The 27,530-nt window shown below is 45.8% G+C and overlaps 2 protein-coding genes across 3 annotated transcripts in view; one reads left to right on the top strand and one right to left on the bottom strand.

Moving 5' to 3' along the window:
* Window positions 1–828, bottom strand: part of DNAJA1 (DnaJ heat shock protein family (Hsp40) member A1) — a 74,314-nt gene extending 73,486 nt beyond the window's left edge. The window contains exon 1 of the mRNA XM_029604077.1: window positions 679–828. The gene's annotated coding sequence lies outside the window, so the exon portion shown is untranslated. The remainder of the gene's footprint in view (window positions 1–678) is intronic.
* A 279-nt stretch (window positions 829–1,107) lies between these two features.
* SMU1 (SMU1 DNA replication regulator and spliceosomal factor) overlaps window positions 1,108–27,530 on the top strand; it is a 133,162-nt gene continuing 106,739 nt past the window's right edge. The window contains exons 1-2 of one of the 2 annotated variants that reach the window (XM_029604061.1): window positions 1,108–1,217; window positions 18,053–18,263. In XM_029604061.1, coding sequence (XP_029459921.1) covers window positions 1,192–1,217; window positions 18,053–18,263 — 237 coding nt within the window. In that variant the 5' untranslated portion in view covers window positions 1,108–1,191. The remainder of the gene's footprint in view (window positions 1,218–18,052; window positions 18,264–27,530) is intronic. The other variant, XM_029604066.1, reaches the window with a different exon arrangement.

Genomic DNA, 27,530 nt, shown 5'->3' with positions numbered 1-27,530 from the left:
GATGACACCACACATTCCCATTTTATGTCGACACTATTTTTCTCCCTGCGGCTCTCCAGGCCCAAGCACTGGAATTACGTCACTAAGGTTTGTTATTTGACTGGGTAGTGCCGTGCAACCGTGAGGCGGGGCTACACTGCGTCGATCATTCCTAAACTCTCCCCCCCCCAAAAAAAAAAAAAAATCAGCGGAGTCAGGCAACAACGGTGCCGCCAATAAGAAAATGGCGGTACCAGGGGCTTAAGACACCTCTGGCGGGAACACGCAGAACGCCGAAATCATCCGTAGCATTAGGCAAACATACAATCTCCGCCTCTCCCTTACACAAAAGAATTTTAAAAATCCGCTTTCCAGCTAATGACATCAACAGCTACCAAGAACTGCGTCATAGCTCACACAGCTTCACCGCATACGATGACGTCATACCACGTCCAAGCACCATACCTTACCCCTGCCCGCACCCCCACAGCAATAGCTTAATATTGATCACAACACCCAACTAAATGGAAAAAATAGAACACATTTTCCCCAGTAACCACCCAATACAAGAAAATTACCCATTCTCGAGACTCGTACATATATTCCATGTCAACCGGTTACCGGCTCCAGCTCGCACAACTCCATTCCCACCATAACCCACGCCGCAAAGCAATAACAATAATTTAAACGAGTGCTCACCAGCGAGGAAGTACACACACCAAAGTCCCAATACCTCAACAATTATCACAAGATAAACAGCTGTTCTTCCTTATACTCTATGTTCTCCTCTACCGGAGTTTTCAGGAAACTTCTAGATGAATGCCGCATCCGGAGCCTTTTGTAAGATATAAACGTCACCGGCCGGAAGCGTCACTCCTCCCAACCAACTGTCCGTGCATCACAGAGGGGGCGGGGAGAGGAGGGCCATGCGTACCAAGCCTCGATTTGAATCTTGGGGAATAAGTGAAGGGGATTTGCATTTCTCTTAATGTATTTATTTTTAATATTAGTATTTACAAACACTTTTGTCCACGTTTACAGGAACCTTGCTTCTTCAAATCATACCAGCTACATAGCTGGGTAAGTCACGTGACGCTATAATCACGTAAACCGTGCGTGAGATGCGTGGTGACGTCAGTTACCTGGCGTGCAGGCGTATGCTTGCGGTGGGTGCTGGGATTGGTGTCGTTGTTGTACATTGGCAGCTTCAAGATGTCGATAGAAATTGAGTCCTCTGAGTAAGTGTTTGTTTTTCTTGGTGGCTTGTGAGCTGGTATAGAGCCCGCTAACGTCTAGAACTGTGAGGTGGGTTTTGAGTTGGTTATGCGTTGCCCACGGCCTGTGCAGAGAGCCTGTGCTCGCGCAGCAGAGCAAGAACATAATATAAGTATTTCTGTGGCGGACTTGTTCTCTCTGGGTTCAGTCAATGACGATATTACGCTTTGGACTGTTTGTATTCAGTTCCTCTTCCGTGCACGCTGTGGAACAGTGTCCGCGGAGATTCAACGTTTGCGCTTGAATAGACCCAAAATTCCGCCCACAAAAAGGGAATGGCAAATAAAACGAAGGATGTCATAATGCCTCTGTATCGCTCCATGGTGAGGCCGCCCCTTGAATACTGTGCAAGTTTGATCGCTGCATCTCAAAAAAGATATAGTTGCACTGCAGAGAGTATAGAGAAGAGCGACCAAAATGATGGAATGGCTTCCTTATGAGGAAAGGCTAAAGAGAATTAGGGCTGTTTAGACTGGAGAAGAGAGGGCTGAGGGGGGATATGAAAGAGGTCTGTAACACAGCGGTTATTTACTCTTTCGGATAATAGGGGGGGGGGGGGGGGGGAATCCATGAAGTTAGCAAGTAATACATGTATAATGAATCGGAGAACATTTTTCATTCAATGCACAATTAAGTTCTGGAATGTGTTGCCAGAGGATGTGATTAAGGAAATTAATGTAGCCGGGCTTAAAAAAAGGTTTGGATAAATTCCTGGAGGAGAAGTCTATAAACTGCTGTTAATCAATAGGGAATAACCACTGCTTGTTGCCAGCATTAGTAGCATGGGCTCTATTTAATGTTTGGGTACTTGCCAGGTGCTAGTGACTTGGATTGGCTGTTGTTGGAGACAGGATACTGGGCTTGATGGAACCTTGGTTTGACCCAGTATGGTATATATTATGTTCTTATGTAAGATGTGCTGTTCCAGGAGTTACTCTGCCATCTAGGGGCTGTGGTAATGCGCACTCATTACAGACCTTTTAAATACGTACAGAGGGCAAGTTTAGTCTAAAGCTGCACTTAGACCAGAATCAAAAGTGTGTGCAAAAACGGTATGAGAGAGTGGTTTAGGGATGCAATTTACAGTCATCTGTCCTCTCTCCTTTTATCATAGGAGGTTGATTCCTCTTTTTCTCTTTAGGAAACTCTCTCTTCCTCCAGCCTGCAGGTTTCTGAATTGCAGAACCTGTTTGGTATCCTGTTTGGATGAATGAGACAGGATAAAACCCTGTGATTCTTTGGTTTTTATTTTGGCATTTGTATAGGAAATGCAATTAAAATAAACTGCTAACATTTGGTTTGTGTTGTGTATGCCTTTGCCCTTCATTCTATTTTACAGTACTGTCCAGTGGAAAGTTGTGTTGTTTTTCTGAAAGAGGCTTGCATGAATCTTGTCTAAACACCTGAGGATCATTAAGACTGCCAAATGTTTGAAACAGTAAATTATATTGAAGTACAAGGCTGTGTACAAATAAGGCCATGTGGCAAGGCCTCTGACAGTGCTCTTTACAACTTCATACAGTATTTGCTGGTGATACAAGTTCATGTATGCAGCTTCCTGCATCAGAATGCACCTGATGTTCGGTTTGCCCACTCAGCTTTGTTGACTGGTATTTCTTCTGGTTAATTTTGGGTTTGTTCGTGTCACTGTTGAGAAACACTTGAGGTTAGTAACAGCTTTAGAAGCCCCTTGACAGCTTTGTTTTCTGGATATCAAGTTAAGGTATCTGGTGGTCTCAGTGGAATCAACCTTTTGCTGAAGAATCCTATTCTCATCTTGCCTCCCTCTTCAAACCAACCCCTTCAGCCACTGCCACCTTCTTCCTTCTTGTTGCCATTGCTGTAGTTTACTGACCCACTTCCCTGTGGTTATTGGATTCTATCACTTTTGCAGCTGCCCCAGCCCCCCCCCCCCCCCATGTTAACTCTACTGGTCTATTTACTGCATCAAAGGCATATAGCCCAGCTGTAGGCAGAAGAAAATAGACATATGGAGGAGGGTGATAGGGGTCTGCTGAAGAGATGCATGCTGGTGGAAGGAAGAGAGGAGGAGAGTTGTCAGGATGACAAAAGTAAAGGAAGAGACGAGATGGTTCTTTTAAGATGAGGCGGGACAGGCAGTGGTGAAATTTTTTCATAACATCATTGACATCTTTCGTAGTAATAAAGGACAACAATAAAGTTTTCCTATCAATGACTTCTAAATTTGAGTTTTCCAGGAAATTTGTAAGATTGAGTGATGGGTAATAATGATGTATTACCTGCATTGGAAACCCTTTTATACAAAAAACGACAAGAATGAATAGACGGTAATTTATCCTCAGGAAAAGCAAGAGCTTGTATAAGGAGACATTTTAGAGTAGTACATGAAATTTCTCCCACTGTTTGAGGAAAATTCAAAATCCGTAAATTCAACTGCCGCTGATTATTTTCCATGATTTCCAGTCTTCTCACAACAGTTAACTGGTCTTTAATGAAAGCTGAATTTACTTTAGAGTTCTCCTTTACTTTATTTTCAATTTCAACAACTTTATCAGTAAGAGTGTTTGAATGTTGTATCTCTGCAATTTTTTGCTGGTTATTATTAGCCATAGAGTCTACTTTACTTTCCAGTCATTTAAGGGAACAGTCAAAGCCAACCATCAACTCCCAGATAGTTTCTAAGGTAATTGCCTCAGGTCTGGGGGATTGCAGCTCTCCCTTGCTCAAACCTCCATTGGGCTCCTGGACTCCCTCCAAACTTCCCGATTGAGATAAAAACTGCAAGATCTCAAGTTGTGTGAGAGACGGTAAGGGTTCAGAGGAAAAAACTCACTTTCCCTTTTCTTTTCGGCGGCATTTTTTCAAATTCAGGCAAATTTTTAATGCAAGGAAACACAGCATTCAATCCGCGTTTTGTCTATGAGGCCAGCTACAGATAGAAATTTTAATCTTGAATTAAAAACATGGCTATTCAAAAAATGCTTATAATTTAATATAAAAACATCAGAATAGACAGAACTACAAAAAACAAGAAGGACAAAAGATAATCCAATTATGAAGAATAATAAAATGAGAAAATGCAAGTTTCTGAAAACAAATCCAAGACTAAGACACGAAAACCATCATTTCACTTCAACTGTCCATATAATCTGTTATGTAATAGATCCGTTTTAATATGACCTAGAAAACTTGACTTGATATTGCCTACCATTGAAAACCACCTTTGTGACCATTCTTTGTTTTGTTTGTTTGTTAGGTTATAATTATGAATGTCACATTGTAAACCATTGTGATCTATACATGGAACAATGGTATATAAAATGTCTAAATAAATAAACAAGTTGCCAGAGGATAAGAAGAACAGCAAGACGAGCTTTCCACCGTGTTTTCGCGTTTGAGAGATGAGGTTTCGCTCTAATAGTTCTACCGCATCAGTGAAAAAGCAAGGTTCAGGAAGGCAGCAGTCCTTTCGGGTATCACGTACACCTTCCTGAGATACTTCCGGCCAGAGGAGATAAGACCTCCCAATGAAGGCAGGCTGGTCCACTCTTCTCTGGAAGCCATCGGGGGGAGACTAGCCCTCTTTTATGAGGAATAGAACAAGATCATATCTGATCAATGAGTTCTGGAAGTGATAAGAGACAGCTACACCTTAGAATTTTCGCTCCTGATCAGAGAGGCCTGTGTGGTGTCCTGTTGTGCTTCTCGCGCCAAGGGTACGGGAAACATTCCATCACTTGCAACACCTGGATGCCATTGTCCTGTTTCCCCTAAAGGAGCAAGGGCTAGGATGATACCCAGTTTATTTTGTAGTTCCCAAGAAGGAGGGCACCTTTTGGCCTATTCTCAATCCATGCAGCACTGCAGGTGCCGCGCTTTTGAATGGGGATGCTGCAGACAGTGATAGCGGTTCGCAAAGGAGAGTTTCTCACATCATTGGATTTAAGGAGGCTTACCTGCACATTCCCTATGTTCAGACCATCAAAGATTCTGCGCTTCATGGTGCTAGGAGAGCATTTCCATTTTCAAGCACTTCCCTTTGGGTTAGCGATAGCGCCACAGACTTTCACGAAGGTGATGGCTTTGGTAGCAGTGGCCCTTAGAAGAGAAGGGATCCTGGTGCATCCAACCTGGATCACTGGCTCATCTGAATGAAGTCGCAGTTGGAGTGTTGTTCGATTCGATGCTTCATGGAGTACTTGAGGTCTCTAAGTTAGTTGATAAACCTGACAAAGAGTCACCTGGAGCAGTCCCAGTCGTTGGAGTATCTGGGGACATGTTTTGATACCCACTTAGGCAAGGTCTTCCTTACCTCAGAGAGGGTGATCAAGTTATAGGCTCAGGTTCTTAGACTACTGCATCTTTCGGCACCCAGAGTCTGTGATTATTTGCAGGTCCTGGGTTCTGCAGCCTCTATGCTGGAGTTGGTCCCATGGGTGTTTGCTCACATGCGGCCTCTCCAGAGGGAGCTTTTATCCCATTGGAATCCACTGTCTGAGGAGTTTCAGCTTCCCTTACCACATCAGGGAAAGTCTAGGTCCAGTCTCTCATGTTGGCTGTTGTGTCCCAGTTTGGAGATAGGATTGGAGCTGAAGGTTCCAGACTGGGTGGTATTTATTTGTTTTTTTTATACCGTTGTTCCAACAGAAGATCATAACGGTTCACATAAATTGCATTTGATTACATTGTATAATATTGTATTAACAGGTTCTTTATTTAAAGTAATTATATCATTTTAATACTATTGAGTGTCGGGGAAGACTATAGTGATAGGAGTATACTACCGTCCACCTGGTCAAGATGGTGAGATGGACAGTGAAATGCTAAGAGAAATTAGGGAAGCTAACCAAATTGGTAGTGCGGAAATAATGGGAGACTTCAATTACCCCAGTATTGACTGGGTAAATGTATCATCGGGACACGCTAGAGAGATAACGTTCCTGGATGGAATAAATGATAGCTTTATGGAGCAATTGGTTCAGGAACCGACGAGAGAGGGAGCATTTTTAGATCTAATTCTCAGTGGAGCACAGGATTTGGTGAGAGAGATAACGGTGGTGGGGCCGTTTGGCAATAGTGATCATAATATGAACAAATTTGAATTAATTAATGACTGGAAGAGGAACAGTATGCAAATCCACGGCTCTCATGCTAAATTTCCAAAAGGGAAACTTTGATAAAATGAGAAAAATTGTTAGAAAAAAACTGAAAGGAGCAGCTACAAAAGTAAAAAATGTGCAAGAGGCATGGTCATTGTTTTAAAAAAAAAAAATACCATTCTAGAAGCACAGTCCAGATGTATTCCACACATTAACAGGTCGATACTGTAACGTGCGGTTGAAGATTTCCCGTCTGTAACGTGCTGGGAGCGCACAATTCGGACGCGTAAGGCGATCCAGCGATACAGTCTCCAGTTTCACGCGTCCTTAGCGCTTCTTAAAACAGACGCATAACCCTTTCCGCACGCAGCATGTATATGATATGTAAATGAACGAATTAGCTGTATAATGAAGGAATTAGCTATTCCCCTCCGATACTGTAACGCGCGCCCCGACTATTGCTGCCATTTTGCCCCGTGTTTAACCTGCTAACTTACCGCCTACCCCTACCCCTGCGTTAGAGGCAGGGGTAAGGGTAGGCGGCAAGCTTTCCCCCAGCCCCCTCTCACCTGCCCTGGCCGCGTCCATGGATGCTGGCCTCCGGGGCAGCCCCAGTCCTCCCCCCTCCTCCCGAAGAAAAAAAAAAGCGGAAAAAAGTTGCGAGAGAGAGAGAGAAGGGAGAGGACGGCAATCCTACGCTCGGCGACTTACTTTTGCAGCCCCCCTCCTCCGGACATCGTGGCTTCCCCCGTGCCAGTTCCCCCTCCCCTCCTCCCGAAGCAGGGCGCGAAAAGCAGCCTTGCTCCGGGAGGAGGGAAGAAGGGACTGGCAGTGTAAAGCGGCGAAGCGACTCACCTTTTGTAGCACCTTCCGGACATCGGACGACCTCTCCTGCTGCTCGCGAAGATGGACGCCTGCACGGCCGCTGAACACATGACGTCACATGCCGTGACGCCAAACGTCGTGACGTCACGTCTTCAGCGGCCGTGCAGGCGTCCTTCTTCGCGAGCAGCTGGAGGCAGGAGAGGTCGTCCGATGTCTGGAGGGGGCTGCAAAAGTAAGTCGCTTCGCGCTTTTCGCGCCCTGCTTCGGGAGGAGGGGAAGGGGAACTGGCACGGGGGAAGCCATGATGTCCGGAGGGGGGCTGCAAAAGTAGGTCGCCGAGCGTAGGATTGCCGTCCTCTCCCCTCTCTCTCTCGCAACTTTTTTTTTCACTTTTTTTTTGCTTCGGGAGGAGGGGAGAGGGGACGGCAATCCCGACTTCCTGGTATCTGTCATTTCAAATGACATTTGAAATTTCAGATACCAACATGGCCGTGAAGCGTTAGGCCCGAGCACCCAGGTTACTGTATAGGCGCTCTATACCGTAAAATGGGTTGCGACGGCCTAACGCTTCCCTAACACTTCGCAGACGTGGCATGCATTTGCATGCAATTAGAAGAGAGTATCGAGCGGTAGGTGAAGAGAACTGTGCGTGCGGGGAACGAGGGTGCGCCAGGCACTGCCGCACTCTTTCTACCGCGGCCTTAGAGTATCGACCTGTAAGAAAGGTGGAAAGAAGGCAAAACGATTTCCGGCATTGTTAAAAGGGGAGGTGAAAGAAGCTGTTTTAGCCAAAAGATCTTCATTCAAAAATTGGAAGAAGGATCCAACAGAAGAAAATAGGATAATGCATAAACGTTGGCAAGTTAAATGTAAGACATTGATAAGACAGGCTAAGAGAGAATTTGAAAAGAAGTTGGCCATAGAGGCAAAAACTCACAGTAAAAACTTTTTTAAATATATCCAAAGCAGAAAGCCTGTGAGGGAGTCAGACCATTAGATGATCGAGGGGTTAAAGGGGCACTTAGAGAATATAAGGCCATCGCGGAAAGATTAAATTATTTCTTTGCTTCAGTGTTTAATGAAGAGGATGTTGGGGAGGTACCCGTACTGGAGAAGGTTTTCATGGGTAATGATTCAGATGGACTGAATCAAATCACAGTGAACCTAGAAGATGTGGTAGACCTGATTGACAAACTGAAGAGTAGTAAATCACCTGGACCGGATGGTATACACCCCAGAGTTCTGAAGGAACTAAAAAATGAAATTTCAGACCTATTAGTAAAAATTTGTAACCTATCATTAAAATCATCCATTGTACCTGAAGACTGGAGGATAGCAAATGTAACCCCAATATTTAAAAAGAGCTCCAGGGGCGATCCGGGAAACTACAGACCGGTTAGCCTGACTTCAGTGCCAGGAAAAATAGTGGAAAGTGTTCTCAACATCAAAATCACAGAACATATAGAAAGACATGGTTTAATGGAACAAAGTCAGCATGGCTTTACCCAAAGCAAGTCTTGCCTCACAAATCTGCTTCACTTTTTTGAAGGAGTTAATAAACATGTGGATAAAGGTGAACCGGTAGATGTAGTATACTTGGATTTTCAGAAGGCATTTGACAAAGTTCCTCATGAGAGGCTTCTAGGAAAAGTAAAAAGTCATGGGATAGGTGGCGATGTCATTTCATGGATTGCAAACTGGCTAAAAGACAGGAAACAGAGAGTAGGATTAAATGGACAATTTTCTCAGAGGAAGGGAGTGGACAGTGGAGTGCCTCAGGGATCTGTATTGGGACCCGTTCTTTTCAATATATTTATAAATGATCTGGAAAGAAATACGACGAGTGAGGTAATCAAATTTGCAGATGATACAAAATTGTTCAGAGTAGTTAAATCACAAGCAGATTGTGATAAATTGTAGGAAGACCTTGTGAGACTGGAAAATTGGGCATCAAAATGGCAGATGAAATTTAATGTGGATAAGTGCAAGGTGATGCATTTAGGGAAAAATAACCCATGCTATAGTTACACAATGTTAGGTTCCATATTAGGTGCTACAACCCAAGAAAGAGATCTAGGCGTCATAGTGGATAACACATTGAAATCGTCGGTTCAGTGTGCTGTGGCAGTCAAAAAAGCAAACAGAATGTTGGGAATTATTAGAAAGGGAATGGTGACTAAAACGGAAAATGTCATAATGCCTCTGTATCGCTCCATGGTGAGACTGCACCTTGAATACTGTGTACAATTCTGGTCGCCACATCTCAAAAAAGATATAATTGCGATGGAGAAAGTACAGAGAAGGGCTACCAAAATGATAAGGGGAATGGAACAGCTCCCCTATGAGGAAAGACTAAAGAGGTTAGGACTTTTCAGCTTGGAGAAGAGACGGCTGAGGGGGGATATGATAGAGGTGTTTAAAATCATGAGAGGTCTAGAACGGGTAGATGTGAATCGGTTATTTCCTAGCGTGTAGCAGATGGACTCCAGACAATGAGTATAGTGTACTCCTGTTAGCAGTTGGAGATGGATCAGATTTCAATCTGACGTCAGCCCCTAGTACATATACCCCTGCAGGAAGTGCACCTCTTCAGTATTTTCCGTCTCCATAGCAGTTAGGGACTATCTGCACGCTCTCACAGCGTTAGAACCAAATTCAAAGAAGAAAATCCAAATTTAAAGAATAATCCTACCTGAAGGCGAGCCCCGCTCTCCTGCGGTGATACCCTCTGGTCCCTCCCCCAGTTGAGATTCCCGAGGTGATTTTCGTGGTCCCTCGGAGGTAAGCCTTGGTCCCGGCGGCCGAATCTCGGCGAGGACCTAGCCCCTGATCCTCGGGCGCTGCTGAGAGGCAGCGCGTGCACCCTCGAGTGCAGCGGTGAAGGTATTTGCCCTCTCCCCCCTGCAGCCGGAGACTGCCCGGGACGAAACCAGGTTCTCTCCTTCCTCCCCAAAGTGGTCTCTCACTTCCACCTCAACCAGACCATCTCGCTACCAACGATGGATGGCTTGAAGAATTCGGAAGAAGCCTGTATTCTACATCACCTCAACATCGGCAGTCTCCTATCCAGATACCTGGAAATGTCGGAACCCGTACGAAAAACGGACCACCTTTTCGTCCTTCACAGTGGAAAGAGACAAGGGGAAGTGGCCTCGCGGGCAACCATCGCTCGCTGGATCAAGGAAGTCATCAAGGCGGCCTACGTAGAAGCTGGCAAGCCACCACCTCTACAGGTCAAGGCCCATTCTACCATAGCTCAGGCAGTATACTGGGCAGAAACTAGAATGCTGTCACCTGCCGAGATCTGCAGGGCGGCTACATGGTCCTCCATCCATACTTTCTCCAGATTCTACCGTCTGGACGTTCAGGCTCGGGAGGACACGGCATTTGCAAGGGCAATACTAAGTGGGTCATGGGCAGCCTCCCACCCGGTTTGGGAGTAGCTTTTATACATCCCATTGGTCCTGAGTCCATCTGCTACACGCTAGGAAATGGAGAAATTACTTACCTGATAATTTCGTTTTCCTTGGTGTAGACAGATGGACTCAGCATCCCACCCTTGGCTGCCATCACGCATGGTTTTTCAAATAATTCAAGGGTAAGCCATGTTTTCATTTACCTAGGGCATCCACCCTGCCGCGTGTCGACGCTTTCCGGTTGAGTACACTGGCGGTCTCCAGCTATAGTCAATCAACCAGTTCAAGTTAATCAAGTTTAAACGTTTAACCAAGTTATTCAAGTTAACCAAATTATTAAGTTAATCAGTCAGTCACACATATATCCACAATGCTTTTCGAGGAGAATACTGAAGAGCTGCACTTCCTGCAGGGGTATATGTAGTAGGGGCTGACGTCAGATTAAAATCTGATCCGTCTCCAACTGCTAACAGGAGTGCACTATACCCGTTGGTCCTGAGTCCATCTGTCTACATTAAGGAAAACGAAATTATCAGGTAAGTAATTTCTCCATTTACTCTTTCGGATAATAGAAAGACTAGGGGGGCACTCCATGAAGTTAGCATGTGGCACATTTAAAACTAATTGGAGAAAGTTCTTTTTTACTCAACGCACAATTAAACTCTGGAATTTGTTGCCAGAGGATGTGGTTAGTGCAGTTAGTATGGCTGTGTTTAAAAAAGGATTGGATAAGTTCTTGGAGGAGAAGTCCATTACCTGCTATTAATTAAGTTGACTTAGAAAATAGCCACTGCTATTACTAGCAAAGGTAACGTGGAATAGACTTAGTTTTTGGGTACTTGCCAGGTTCTTATGGCCTGGATTGGCCACTGTTGGAAACAGGATGCTGGGCTTGATGGACCCTTGGTCTGACCCAGTATGGCATGTTCTTAAGCTCTTAAAGTTAATCTAATATTGGTATTTACTGTTTCAGTTTTGAATAGATTTTAGTCAATTATTATTCGCTGTCATGAGAAGTAATATTTCTGGATTAATAATGTTCATTCAGTGGTTTATTTGATATTTCTTTACATAAGTTCATAGGCTTTTCTGAAGAACCAGGTTTTAAGTTCTTGTTTGAATTTCTTTTTTTCCATTAACAGTCTTATTGATTCAGGTAGTTTGTTCCATAGTTTGGATCCCGCTGTTTGTGAACGTTCGTTCTCTTATTTGGGTTAGATGAGGGTTCAGATTTGAAGGAACTGTAAGAAGATTTTTGTTTTGAGATCTGAGATCTTTTTATTGTTATTGTTATTCCTGGAGGAGTGGATCATAGTTCTTTATAATATTAAAGATGAGGGATAATACTTTGAACTTTATTGGAAGCCAGTGAAGATTGATTAGAGAAGGGATAATATGATCAGATTTTCTAGTTCCTGTAAGGAGTCTTGCTGAAGCATTTTGGAGAAGTTGTAGTGATTTAATAGTGCTTGCGGCAATGCCATAGTGACCATATATACCAACCTTGGTGGTTGGGGTGGGGGCGGTTTGGCAAGGACAGATGGCCCAAGGGAAGTGTCCTGGTCAATCAACCGATTAGAAATAAGGGCAGTTTGCAGGACATTGCTTGCTTTCCTTCCACAGGTTCAGGGGCATGCATTGCGAGTATTTTCAGACAATGCAACAATGGTGGTGTATATCAATCATTAGGGCGGGATGAAGAGTCGCCTAGTAGCTCAAGAGGCCAAGGAGTTGTTTGGGTGGAAAACCATCTGGCAGGGCTAGCGGCATCTAACGTGGCTGGAGTGGACAACGTGAAAGCAGATTACCTCAGTAGGCAGCAGTTGGATCTGGGGGAATGGGAGTTGCCAGCGGAGGTCTTTGCTCTCATCCGTGACAGGTGGGGCAAGCTTCGGTTGGATCTCATGGCATCTTGAGGAAATACCAAGGCAGACAGGTTTTTAAGTAACAGGAGGAAGATTAGCTCTGAAGGGATCAACGCTCTGGTTCAACCTTGGACTGCGAGTTTTCTACTGTATGTGTTTCCCCCTTGGTCTCTCTTAGTTTGAGTGTTATGTCTTACTGAGCAACATCCGGAACAAGTGATCCTCATGGCATTGGAGTGGCTGCGCCATCCGTGGTTTGTAGATCTGGTTCAGCTTGCAATAGACTGTCCCATCCGATTAGGTCCCCTGCATGGGTTGCTGCGTCACGGGCCCATCTTTTCGGAGTGGATGGATTGCTTTTGTCTGCTGGCTTGGCTTTTGAGAGGCGGTGTTTTCACTTAACAGAGTATTCGGAGTCATTGATTGCCACTTTGCTTCAGGCTAGGAGGCCATCCACTTCTCTGGCGTATATCCAAATGTGGGGAGAGTTTGAGTCATGATGTTTGGAGAACAGTCTTGAGCCTTTGCAGGTGGACGTTTCTAAGGTATTTTTGCAAGATGGCTTAGCAAAGGGATTGGCCTATAATTCTCTCAGAGTACAGTTAGCAACCTTGGGCTGTTTTCGAAGGAAAATTCAGAGGAGGCTGTTGGCATCTGATCTGGACATCAATCATTTTCTTAAGTGGATGAAATACTTGTGCCCACAGGTCCGTAAGATGTTTCCATCATGGAACCTTAATCTGGTTCTTTGTGTGCTCTGTGGATATCTCCCTTTGATGACTGAGAAGAGCATCTTTGAAGGATATCACCTTGAAGACCATTTTCTTGGTGGTGATTTGTTCAGCTAGGTGAACTTTGGAGCTTCAGGCCTCGTCAGAGATCCTTTTCTATGGATTTCGGATGACGGGGTATTGCTGCATCTGGTTCCTTCCTTTTTGCTGAATGTCATATTTTCATTTCATCTCAACCAGACAGTGGAAACTCCAGCTTTTCCGCACCTGACATCAGATTCACCACATGCAAAGGAGCTTCACTTGTTGGATGTTTGAGCTCTGTTGCGATATCTTAAGATCACTAATGACTTTCAGAGGTCAGATCGTTTCTTTGTTTTGTTCAGTGGAACACAAAAGACGTAAAGCTTCTAAGAGCACAATTTTGTGATGGTTTAAGGAAGTGATATTTTTTTTTGGCCTGACTCTGTAAGGTTCTATCTGTTCCAGAGGGGTTGCGGGCGCATTCTACTAGGCTGCAGGCAGCCTTTTGGAGTGTCACTAGTTTCTCCACAGGAGATTTGTCCTGTAGTGACGTGGCCTTCCCTGCACACTTTTACCAAACATTACCACCTGGATGTTCAGGCACCAGAAGAAGCGACATTTGGAGAAAGTGTGTTGTAAGTGGGTCTTTTGGGTTCCCGCCCAGTGTAGAGAGGCTTGGGTACATTCTACTAGTCTGGACTGATCTGTGTTATAAACAGGAAAGGGAAATTGGTTCTTACTTGCTAATTTTCGTTTCAGGAATACCATAGATCAGTCCAGAGGCCTGACCCCTTTTTTTTTTCGAAAGACCTTCCCTGCTTCTGGATGCTGTATTTGCAAAGATTGTATATATGTTAAACAGGGTTGGACGTTTTCATTTCCCTTGTTGGAGGAGATGGGGTTCCAGGTTTGTAGGGGACTTCAACTTTGATTCTTTGCTCACCCTAAATAGAAATCATTTGGGTTTTGGGGCTTAGACATCTTGGCCTGGATACAGATTAATACTGGGGGACTGCAGGTGGCACTCTTGGTTAAGTAGAAGTGCCTGAAAAGTTTTTATTCCCTGCCTCCATCTGCTGGTAGGGATGCAAAGCCACTTGCCTGGACTGATCTATGGTACTCAAGGAATGAAAAGTAGCAGGTAAGAACCAATTTTCCTTTGGGCATCCTTCCCCCTTGTTTCTCTGCAGAGTTTGGTGCAGAGCAGAGGCGACACGGGCTCAGTTTCTTCAGCCGCGTAGTAGGCCACAGCAGCGTTTTTCCCTCGTGTGCTAGCAGGTGAACACACCATGTATTTGTGCAAGTTCTTGAGTGCAGAGGGTTTTGTGCACGTAGGTTATGCATGCTCAGGTACTTGGGCACATTCGATCTGGGTGCATACTGTCTGAGCGCATATTATCAACTCACACTATCTGAGCACATGCTATTAGGTGCACACTATCTGGGCGTAGACTACTGCAGCCCTTTGGCGGGTGCATATTGCACTTTTATTCCCAGACGTGGTTGGTGTGCACAGATGGCTGTCTAGCGCACAGTTCCAGACAACTATAGCGCCAGGGATATAGAGATTCTGGAGTTTAGCTATCTATATGGCTTGCTGTATAAGGCAATACAGCTGTCGCTTTCTCTAAGCCTTTGTTAGCGCTATGTGGTCACGGTGATATACCTATTACAAATGTGGCCCACGCTGGTACATCCCTTCAGACTAAGGGGAGTGGGGCAGATGGTGATACAACAAATGTATCCCCTCCTAATTTATTTTCCGTGACAGAGATATCTACGAGAGATATGGGTCAGTCAGACAATGTTAAGTTTGGGTCTGATGGGCCCTGGTGTGGATCTATCCTCTTTTTCCTGGGTAGAATTTTTTTTCCAGGGTCTTCAGAGTTTTCTGCAGTGTTGCACAGCAGAGACGTGGATCATTTCTATGTTGGGTTTGCATCCTCAGGGCTCCCACTTTTCAGCCTCTAAGTGCAAGTGCCGCGGTGAGACAATCCCTGGTGATGTTTAGGAGGATGTGGATGAGGATACGTCGGATGACTCTGGGTTTTGATTTTCTCCCCTCTGGAAGAGGGGGAAATTACCCCTGATTTAGAGCTATATAGGATTCTGCTCTGATTCTTTCTCAGAGATGTATTGCCAAGTCTGCTGTCTCAGACCCTGAAGATGCTTGGTGTGGCTGGGGGTGACTCTTTTGGTGTGCCAAAGAGGACCCCATATTGGTCATCCTACACAAGATGTTGTGTTTCTTCCCTCCTGGATATGATTCAAGCATTGATTGACCTTGAATGGAGCGCCCTTGAAGTTAACTTCAAAGAGGGGCGTGCTTTAGTGGGATTGTACCCCCTTGGATTGAAGTCAAGGGAACCTTTGCGATTCCTGAAGGTGGCTACCTTGGTAGGTGCTGTTGCCAAGTGAACCACCATCCTGGAGAAAGGAGGGGTAGTTCTAAACCATGCTTAAGGTAGGCAGATTGAGGTTATCCTTACGCAGGCTTTTGAGACCATGGTGATGAATTTGCAAATTGCTTCTTGTTGCTCCCTGGTTGCTCGGACTGGTTTGCATTGCTCTTGAGATGCAAGGTGCGGGGTCCAATGGCAGACTGGTATAGAACCGAGGGCCACATTCTTAGCTGATGTGGGCTGTGACTTGGTGCAGACAGTTGCTAGAGGGGTGGTTTCCATGATGGCGACTAGTCACCAGATGCAGCCATGAAATTGGTTGGCAGACACAATTTTCAAGTCCAATCTTTCAAGGTTACCCTTTCAGGGTTATCATTTGTTCGCACCCTTATGGAGGAGCCTCTACTCAAAATCTTGTCGCTTCGGAACATATCAGTCCTTTTATCCTAGAAAGCCTATAAGGATGCAGGCTCCAGGCCCGGAGCTCCTTGATCTTCACAATGAAGGTGTGGGAACTCTCCTATGGAGGTGGATCCAGATTATGAAGGACCAGTGAGTCCTAAAGGTGATAATGGACAACTATGCACTGGAATTCCTCTGGATGCCTTTTATGGGCTCTCTGTGCAACTCTCTGCAGAAAGAGTGGCAGTGGAGACTACCTTCAGGAGGCTGTTGGCCTTGTAGGCCATTATTTCCTTTATTTCTGTTGTTCCCAAGAAGGAAGTGGGTGTCCTTCGACCCATCCTGGATGTTATGGAAGTTAATCGTCTTTGGCGTTTGACTCATTTCCAGATGGAAACTTTGCCTTTCATAATATTGACAGTACAAACAAGGGAGTTTCTCATGTATTAGATATGATGAAGGCATATCTACACATTCTCCAGGAACATCAGCATTTCCTGAGCCTTGCTGTTCTGGGTCGTCATCATCATGTTTAGGCGCTTCCCTTTGGGCTGGTAATTGCTCCCGGGATTTTCTCCAACATCATGGTAGTAGTAGCGGCGTCTTTGCACAAAGAAGGCAACCTGATACATTTGTCTCAGATGCTGGAGTGTTTCAGCGTACGATTCGACGTTAAGTTGGGCAGCATATTTCTGCTGGACAATTGTATTCAGAAGTTAATGGCTCAAGTTCAAGCCCTGAGGAGGACTATTAGTCTGACAGTGCAGTCATATTTTCAGGTCCTGGGGTTGATGGTGTCCACTTTGGACATTGTTTCCTGTGCAAGGGCAGACCTGCTGACCCCATCAGTGCATATTGCTTTCCCGGTGACATCTACAGTCACAGGAGTGCATGGTGTAATTTCACTTGCCCCTGGTGGTGTGCATTCAGTTGCACTGGTGGCTACAGGTGGGAAGTTTCAGGAAGGGGATTTCCATGGAGACATTTGGTTGGTTAGTTCTCATGACAGATGCGAGCCTTCTGAGTTGGGGGGCTCACAGTCAGAAGTTGGAAGTGCATAACATGTTGGTGGTTTGCCGCGCGACTGGAAGCTTGTGCGGTCACGGTACTATCGGACAGTGCATCGACAGTGGCCTACATTAATCATTAAGGCAGAACCAGAACTCATGATAGCGCACTGGGGTAGCCCATTTCTGGTTTTGCAGGTGTCCTCCGCCAATGCAGAAGTACCACTGTTCTTCCAGTCATAGTAGCAGTCCAAGAGTGCAGAGTATAGAGGCTCTCATTCAGATGTGGCCTTGAGAAAGGATGGTATAGGCCTTCCTGCCATGGCCACTGATAGATAGGATCATTCAGAAGATTGCTAGCCAGACCAAAACTGTACTTCTGATGGTTCTAGATTGTCTCCGGAGGTTGTAATAGGCTGTTCTGCAGAGGCTGCTGGTGGGCAGTTCTCTAAGGCTGCTGCTCAGAACGGATTGGTTGCATCAGGGACCTGTTCCACACGACGATCCGAGTTGTTTTTGTCGTGTGGCTTGGCCTTCGAAAGGGCTTGGGTGTTGAAGCATAGTTATTCTTTTGCAGTGATACTGGAGGACTGGAAAGTGTCTTAACCTGTCCCTCAGTCTAGTGATTGTTAATTTTTTTTGTTTGAGCTCAATGTTCCCTATTGGTTGGAAGCATGAGTGGTTGATTGTTAATTGTCATGTTCTATTATAACCAGTTTGGCTTTTCCAGAGAATATTAGCAGGCTGATGTCGGGGCAGGGCTATATGTCTGTGACTTCTGCTTTAACTCCATCTCCTGGTAGAAGTCCACTTGTGGGGATTGGCCTGCCTTTATTAGAGGAAATGAAATTATCAGGTAAGTAGTAATTTCTTCTTTTAAGACTTCAATATATTTAAATACATTGTCCTGCATATGTCTTAGAATGCATAAGACATTTTGATATGGAAAGAGCATGAGGGCAAGGGTTATCTTTAAGTAGCTCTGGCAACAACAAGACAAAGTGTCTGACAGTAATGGTCTCTTTATTTTCCCCTCTTTTTGCAGTGTCATACGTCTCATAATGCAGTACCTGAAGGAGAACAGTTTACATCGAACTTTAGCCACATTGCAAGAGGAGACCACTGTGTCTTTGAATACTGTGGACAGTATAGAGAGTTTTGTAGCAGATATTAATAGTGGACATTGGGACACAGTGCTGCAGGCTATACAGTCCCTGAAACTGCCGGATAAAACCCTGATTGATCTCTATGAACAGGTAAAACAAAACTAGTTATTGGTCTATGCTACAGCCTGCGTACATTTAGAGATTTCCATTATATGTGAGGTTTATAATCTGTAATTTTAGTCTCATGCAATGAAGGCTATTTGCCTTTTTTCCATATATTTCCCCCTTCTTCCCTTTGTCACAATGCACCCTCTACTGCACTGGACTAGAAAGGGAATCCTCTTCCAAGGCAAAAGCATTCAGTGCAGTTCTGCTCTATCCAGGAACACCCAGAATAACTCCCTTTTCTTTAGATGGTCTTAGGTCATTGCAGTATGTTTAGGTTAGCCTTTGTCAGATGAGTGGCATTGTACTCTTTATCATTAGTAGGTATAGTAGTTTCAAAATGACTTGTGCAGCCAACATAAAACTTTATTTTTTGTTGCAGCATTTGTATGAAATATGGCTGTGTAGAAATTGTTGGTATTTCTTTCTCAGCTTTTCATATACCTCTAGATATCTGGATCCATGCAAGATTTCAGTTGAATTGGTGGTATAACACCAGATTAAATGGCAAAAGTACCATTAGCATCATGTTTTGATTGTTTTCAAATGTATTATATTCAGACCATCAGGTCTCTGAGGATAGCAGGTCCTTTCAGGTGGGGTGGTGATACCAAACAGAGCCCCTGTCAGAAGCTTCACTGCACAGATTCTAGAGTTTTCTGAAGTACTTCTGAGTATGTACGAGATTGTTGTGCATCTACATGTGGGGGACCCTTTCAGTTTCTTTTTTTCCACAATAGCACTGAGGTGAAAAAACCCTCATTTTTCTGCTGCTCTCCGGCTGTTCATTTTGTCCCTAATTAGGTTTTCATTGTTTTTCTTTATCATTCCATGGCTGAATCAGCACCAATACTTATGGTATCGGAGCAGCATCGATCAGACCATTTTTGTCTCCTAAATCAAGCCATTTGATTTCACATTGGCTATTTTTTGACCATCAGTTTCTCAAAGTGCCCCCAGGGCAGCTGCATTCTGTCCATCACAGACCTCAATGACAAATGAGTACTGTGCCTCGGTTATGACCACAACATCTTAGGAGACTCCACATGTGAAAAGATGACTCCCAGAGACAATCAAACCAGTCTAGAGCACATAGAAAAGTTCTTTTGGTTAGATAAGTCCAAGCCATCAACATCGAGGGACCTAGGAGCTGGACCAGATGCTGGCGGGGCTTGGGTATCAAGGAAGTATTGAGCACCTGTAGAGGCTGAAGGGACATTCCCACTCAATGAAAGAGTTTCACTTTATCAGTATTGACACTGAGGGACACAGATACAGATCATCAAGCTTAAAAAAAGAAGAATTGTCATTGGTGACAAGAGCAAGGAGATACTGGCAGCAGCCATATGTCCTCCCAAGCATCCCTGAGGAGAAGGCCACTCGCCTTTGAGAGAGAGTGTGGGGAAATGCAGCAGCCTCCAAGGGCTCCAGTCACAGCCTCCAGTACATCTCAGATGACACAGAAAGATGTGACCTTTCCTTCTGCATCCCACCCTGTATTGTCATCTGTGGTTTTTGAAAAGGAATGTTAACAGGAAGATCAGGAGATGTAGTGTCAACTGGCTCAATTCAGTGCACTGGCATCACCAAGGTCCAACTTCACTACACTGATAGATATAGCATTGATACCCGTAACTAGAATGGTGTCCGTATGAATGCTACCCTCACTTTGTCCTCTCCAGTGCATCAGAAGGGGAAACCTTCCAAATACACCGGGATGCCTTAGGCTCTATGTTCTCCCTCTTTCCCACTCAGTCTATTCGAAAGACAGGTATACATTTAGGCCACACTGATTCAACCATCAGAGTCTTAACGTGTTTGGGTTAGGTTTATGAATCTTAGGGTTTTTCTGAACACGAAGAGTCCTCTTATCTTTCTCCTTCACAGAAAAGAAAAGTCCACCTGAGGACCTTTCCTCTGAATTTGTAAGGCAAATGTCTAAGGATATTCCATTTGATTTAGAGAAGGAGGCAGAATCCAAGATTCAACTGTTGGGTATTTTTCAGTCTCTCAAAGGAAATTGTAGCAGTACCCATCTATGATATGCTTAAGAAAGCACAGGTGAGAATGTGGGAGGACCCCCCCTCCCCCTTTCTTTGCATCTGGTTAACAAGAAGGTGGATGCAGTATATCATGTCCAAAAAACTTCTGGATTCGACAAGTAATAGCTTCCATGCCAGTCTGTACTAGTCAAATAGTCTCTCAAGGAAGTCTAGCAGTCCAAGGCGCACTTCTTGGTGCCCCCTGAGAAAGGGTTTCATACCCTTAACATTATTGGGAGAAAATGTTAGCAAAATGCTATGCAGACTTTCCATATAACATCCTACCAACTTTTTTTGAGACAATACTTTATTTCCTAGCATGTAGCAGATGGACTCAGGACCAGTGGGTATAGTGTGCTCCTGATAGCAGTTGGGAGACTGAGTCAGATTTCAATCTGACGTCAGCCTACATATACCCGTGCAGGAAGCTTAGCTCTTCAGTATTTCTCCATCTCCTAAGCAGATAGGGACACTACACACACTAGAATAGTGTTAGCAATTTTAAACCAAAGAAGAAAGAAAATCTTACCTCTACAAGACTAGCCCTGCTCTCCTGCGGTGATACCTAAGGTTCCCTCCCCCAGTCGAGAATTCCTGAGATGATTTCCGAGATCCCTCAGAGGTGAGCCTCGGTCCAGTAGCCGGTTCCCAGCATGGACTTAGCCCCCAGAGTGGCTGAGAGGCAGCGGGTGCAATACCAAGCACGGCGGTGAAGGTATTTTCCCTCTCCCCCCGCAGCTGGAGACCGCTTGCCACGAGACCGGGAAGCGCCGAGACAAGATAAGGTAGTAAACTTTCTTAGAGTCTCCAGTCTCCAAGGCTCGGATAGCCACACAGATTGTAATTCCGGTGTCTGTTAAATCGGGTTGAGCAGCCCCATCCGGGCTAGACCCAGGGACCTTTTCCTGGGTGGAATTCTTCAAAGGTTTACAGGCCTTTGTACAGGCGCAATCGGTTCCACCTGCCACACAGCCACAGCCTCCACCAGAAGAGCAAAACCTTCCAAGCCCCTCTCGGATCCCCCAAGATGTGCCCCCTCCGGGCAAATGTCCCCCCTTAGGGGACACATACACTTTGGGGGGAAGAGCCTGACTCCCTGGAGGAAGGGGAAATCCCTCCCAGGATGGAACCATACCAAACCATGATGCGACTTTTGTCCAAAGACTAGTTACCAGATCGCGTGTCTGAGTCTGAAAGCGCTGGCCATTCCAGGCGCAAGTACCACAGCAGAGCCTAAGATGAACCCTATTTTAGTCGGTCTCCATCAGGCCTCATGCTATTTCCCAGTGCTACAGGCCTTACAACAACTGATTGACCTGGAATGGAATGCCCCGGAGGCCAGCTTCAAAGGAGGATGGGCCCTATACGCCCTGGAACCCACGGCCAAAGAACTCCTAGGGTTCCCGAAAGTAGATGCCATGGTCTGCTCTGTCTAAAAAGTCATAGGATAGGAGGCAATGTCCTTTCGTGGATTACAAACTGGTTAAAAGACAGGAAACATAGAATAGGATTAAATGGTCAATTTTCTCAGTGGAAGAGGGTAAACAGTGGAGTGCCTCAGGGATCTGTACTTGGACCGGTGCTTTCCAATATATATATAAATGATCTGGAAAGAAATACGATGAGTGAGGTTATCAAATTTGCAGATGATACAAAATTATTCAGAGTAGTTAAATCACAAGCAGACTGTGATACATTACAGGAGGACCTTGCAAGACTGGAAGATTGGGCATCCAAATGGCAGATGAAATTTAATGTTATTTTTCCCTATATGCAAGGTGTTGCATATAGGGAAAAATAACCCTTACTGTAGTTACACAATGTTAGGTTCCATATTAGGAGCTACCACCCAGGAAAAAGATCTAGGCATCATAGTGGATAATACTTTAAAATCGTCGGCTCAGTGTGCTGCAGCAGTCAAAAAAGCAAACAGAATGTTAGGAATTATTAGGAAGGGAATGGTTAATAAAACGGAAAATGTCATAATGCCTCTATATCGCTCCATGGTGAGACCACACTTTGAATACTGTGTACAATTCTGGTCGCCACATCTCAAAAAAGATATAGTTGCGATAGAGAAGGTACAGATAAGGGCAACCAAAATGATAAAGGGGATGGAACAGCTCCCCTATGAGGAAAGACTGAAGAGGTTATGGCTGTTCAGCTTGGAGAAGAGACAGCTGAGGGGGGATATGATAGAGGTCTTTAAGATCATGAGAGTTCTTGAACGAGTAGATGTGACTTGGTTATTTACACTTTCGAATAATAGAAGGACTAGGGGGCAGTCCATGAAGTTAGCAAGTAGTACATTTAAGACTAATCGGAGAAAATTCTTTTTCACTCAACGCACAATAAAGCTCTGGAATTTGTTGCCAGAAGATGTGGTTAGTGCAGTTAGGGTAGCTGGATAAGTTCTTCAAGGAGAAGTCCATTAATGGCTATTAATCAAGTTGACTTAGGGAATAGCCACTGCTATTAATTGCATCAGTAGCATGGGATCTTCTTAGTGTTTGGATAATTGCCAGGTTCTTGTGGCCTGGTTTGGCCTCTGTTGGAAACAGGATGCTGGGCTTGATGGACCCTTGGTCTGACCCAGCATGGCAATTTCTTATGTTCTTATTTTCTTAAAGTGCACTACCATCCCAGTCGAAGGAGGAGCTGCACTCAAAGATGCACAGGACAGACGTCAGGAATCCATCTTTAAACAATCATTTGATGTCGCAGCAATGTCCCTGCAGATTGCTTCCTTCTGCTCCGTGGTGACATGTGCCTGCTTGCTTCTCTCCAGGGACGCAAACACTTCCGCCGAAACATTAGAACCGGCGATATCTTTCCTCACAGATGTGACTTCTGATCTGGTGCGCACCTCAGCCAGGGGCGTCTCATCCATAGTGGCAGCCAGAAGGCAACTATTGCTCCGAAATTGGTCAGCCGACGCTACTTCCAAGACGAAATTCACGAGAATGCCTTTTAAAGGAGTCCTCCTGTTCGGAAGCGAACTGGAGAAGTTAGCCAACAAATGGAGCGAATCCCCAGTACCTCAATTACTGGAGGACAGGAACAAAAGAAACAAACGCCCCTCTCCCATCTGCTACATGTTAGGAATTGGAGAAATTACTTACCTGATAATTTTGTTTTCCTTAGTGTAGACAGTGTTAACGTTTTGAGGTGTTGAAGTGGATTCTTCGGTACTGCGGAAATGGCCACTCCCACAGGGAGGAGCCCCGTGAGGAACCGCAGTACTAGGCTAGACTCTATACATGCAGACATAGAGAATTTGTATTTATTATACAGCTTGATGGTACTGCCCAGGGTGGACAGTAGTAAGGCAACTCAGTAGAAGCAGTCCAGCAGTCCTCTGCTGAGGAGACCAGTCCCACTCTTGAGTAGATGAAAGGCAGCACAGGGTAGCAGAGGCTGGATGTAGACTCCAAGCGCTGAAGGTGGAACAGACTGAGAGAATTAGTACTCGCTGAGTAGTTAGCTGTATTGATGGAGATCCTGGCAGGCAGAAGTGAAGCAGTTGCAGGCACCAGTGTAGGAAGCTCAGGTTCTCGAGGAGCGAGTACCCAGTTTCCCAGATAGGTACCTGAAAGAGAGAAGATGGGGCCCCCGAGGAGTGGGTACCCAGGTTAGCGATGAATTACCCAGAAGGGCAGAGAGAGCTTCCAGCGGCTGCTGAGAAGCGGCAGAGCAACTTAGACCGGAGCGAATCCAATCCTTGCTAACTCAGTTTGTTAGCAAACGAAGGGCAGGCTAAATACCAGGATGTACTGACTTCACTTGGAGGAGATGCCCCAAGGTTCCCGCCATGACGTGAATAAAGACGGCATGCACACGCGCACCCTAGGAGGCCCTTAGGAGAAACATGGCGAACGCCATCACCTTTGCCGATCCGGGGAGAGCGGCATTAAGACGCGGTGGCAGCCAACCTCCCAAGGCTTGAGGAGAGAGAAGGAAGAAAGGTGAGGCACAAAGGTCGAAGCCGTCTGAGACCGATGGATGCAACAGACAGATGGACTCAGCATCCCGCCCATGGCTGCTCCAAAATCCGGAAACCTCGGGTGACAATCCCTGAGAGCAAGACAAGCACAGGTAAGCCAGGTATTACACCTAGTCCAAGACACCCTAGTTACAGGTGTCGGCGGTTTTCGGTTGAGTGCACTGTCGGTCCTAGTTAATCAGGTTAATCGAGTTATTAAAACACACATATATCCACAATTGCTGGCTATAACTCTATTTCTGGAGGCCCTGATAGCCAGGGGACTGGCTCCTTCGTTGCCTCCAAGGTTTCCTCCTTTGTCGCTGGCCTCTGTCAGGTAAATAATCCTGCTTTCATTACATTTACATTAAGTTTAAAAAAAAAAATTAGTTAAAGAAACAAAAAAAGTTAGGAGCTTCAGTCTGGGCAGCAAAGCAGCAGGAACTGTCGGCACCAGCAAGAGGGAGAGAGAGAGGAGCTTGCCCTTCTTTTTCTTACCGCTGGGTTATCCAGATGTGTGGAGGAGTTTTGCTGTGTGCCGGTTGGGCCAGCGCAGCTCGGCGTCCAAGCCACATGTGCGGCCTGCTCTTTCTGGTCGGCGCACTCTGGCTGAATTTTTCTTTCGAGTGCTGCCACTCTTGCTGCATGGATATTGGTGCAGAAATCATGCATGGCGGCGTGTAAAGCATGCAATCTCTGGTCTGGGAGTCTCAATGCACGTTCCCTCTGTACCGGCTGTGCGTTGGGGGAAGAGGAAACCTCCGCGAGAGCAGCTACCGACAGAAGGTCCCCCAGGTCTTCGGGAGTTATGGGTGCAGTCGTGCCTGCGGAGGATTGCAGTCAAAGGGCCCTCTACCTCCAGGGAGTCCAGGGATTCCACTCCTCCTCTTTCGCCTGTGGATCAGGGTTGGAGAGGAGAGTCAGATGAGAACTTGCTCGCTCAGGGAGCTGGTGACCAGGAGTTTTCGCCAGAACTTGTCCTGCTTCTGCATAAGGCTGCCTTGGCGAGGAAGGGAGCAGGAGGGAAGCAACCCAGAGAGGCAGCCATGTTGCTTTTCCAAGAGGCCAAAGGTGGGTTCTTCAGGAGGCTATGTAGACCTAAGACACCTGGGTCTTGGTCGCACAGGAACCGAGAGCAATCCTAGAGATTTGGACGACTCTGATGACCCGCAGGAGGATCCAGCAAATGTTCATGGTGAAGACCCGGATGTGGATGCAGATCCAAATCCAAATCCTGATTCTGATGTTATTAAGGATGACCCTGATCCGGATGAGGTGCCGGTGATGGAGGGGATAATCCTAGGGTGATCCACCTGTTTAATAAGGAGGAACTGTGCCCCTCATTTCCCAGGATTTGGAGGAGCTCGGGGTTAAGGTTGCTCAGGAAGAGTCAGATAATGAAGGGGTGAATCTAGTCCTGGATGGGCTGTTAGATCCTCCTAGTGCCTTCCCACTGCCTAAGAAAATTCAAAAGCTGGTAAACTGAGAATGGGACTTCCCAGAGGCAGGCTTGAAGGTCGGTAGGGCAATGGCGAAGCTTTACTCATTGATGGAAGGGACCCTGGATCTCCAGATTTTCAAAAGTGGATGCGGTGGTTTCCGCTGTTACCAAGAAGACAACTATTCCAGTGGCAGGTTCAGCCACTCTGAAGGATGTGAAGGACTGCAGATTGGAGATTCAGTTAAAGCGGATGTTTGATGTTTCACCTTAAGCCTCCTTGCTGCGATTTGTGGCAGTTTGATGCAGAGGGCCTGTTTGAGCTAGGTTCAGAAAGCACAGGAACAGGCCTCAACCGGGGCGTTCCGTTCCATGCAGTCTGCACGTCTGAAAGCTGGAGTGGCAGATGTGCTGTATGACAGTGCGCACTTCGGCCAGGAGTATCATCTCGACAGTAGCGGCCAGCAGGCTTTTGTGGCCCAAGTCCCAGTTGTGTAATCTCCTCTTTAAAGGGATGCTCCTGTTTGGGGAGGATTTGGATCAGTTGATGAAGACTTTGGAGGAGTCAAAAGGGAATAAGTTGGCTGAGGATAAGAGGAGCAGAAAGGTGGTTTTCCATTTTCGGTCCCATTTTCGGGATTCGCAACGGTTCCGTTCAGGCAAGAGTTCCTTAGCTTCGGGACCAAAGCAGTTTTTAGGTCGACAGCAGATCCTCCAGGGATGTCGCTGGTCAGGGGACCAGAGGAGGAAAGTCAGCACAATGAAGCCAGGGACGCCCATTCCTCCATGGAAGCGATAGGAAGCAGGTTGTCCCGCTTTTACGAGGAGTGGGCCAAGATTACCTCAGACCAGTGGGTCCTGGAGGTGGTAAGAGATGGCTATGCTTTAGAATTTTTGTGCCCTGTCAGGAAGGCCTTTCTAGAGACTCACTGCTCGTCTTGAATCAAATGGGTAGCAGTGAAGGGGGACTGTGTAGAGGTTACTAAGTTTAAATGCAATAGTTCCAGTCCCACTGACTGAGAAGGGGCAAGGGAGATACTCCATTTATTTTGTGGTCCCCAAAAAGGAGGGCACCTTCTATCCCACTCTAGATTTGCAAAAGGTGAATGTAGCCTTACGGGTTCCGCGTTTTTGCATGGAGACATTGCGCACAGTGATAATAGCAGTCCACAGAGGAGAGTTTCCAGTGTTGTTGGACCTGACGGAGGCTTACCTCCATATTCCTATTCATCAGAAGTTTCAACGGTTCATGGTGCTGGGTCAGCATTTTCAGTTCTGGGCTCTCCCCTTTGGCTTGGTCACGGCGCCCCGAACCTTCACGAAAGTGATGGTGGTGGTGATAGCAGCCTAGAGGCGAGAGGGGATTTTGGTCCATCCATATCTGGACGATTGGCTCATTCAGGCAAAAACGGAGAAGGAGTGCGGTCGATCCATCCAGCGAGTTATGGACACGTTGATTTTGCTGGGTTGGGGGATAAATGTGGTGAAGAGTTCTCTAGTTCCGACTCAGAAAGGCAGGGTGTTCCTGACCACAGACAGATTGTCAAAGTTGCAGGCACCGATGACACGCTTGCTATGTCTGCCGGTGCCAAAAGTCTGGGATTATCTGTAAAGTCCTAGGCTCCATGGCTTCCACGTTGGACTTGGTTCCGAGTGCCTTTGCTCACATGCGACCTTTGCAGAAGGCGCTCTTGTCCAGGTGGAATCCATTGTCAAAGTATCACTTGCCTTTACCTCTTCTAGGAGAATCCAGGTCCAATCTCTTGTGTTGGCTCTTTAACCACAACCTG

This window comes from Rhinatrema bivittatum, chromosome 1 (assembly GCF_901001135.1).
Source record: "Rhinatrema bivittatum chromosome 1, aRhiBiv1.1, whole genome shotgun sequence".
Lineage (NCBI taxonomy): Eukaryota > Metazoa > Chordata > Amphibia > Gymnophiona > Rhinatrematidae > Rhinatrema > Rhinatrema bivittatum.
This window is presented reverse-complemented; position numbering and strand designations above follow the sequence as displayed.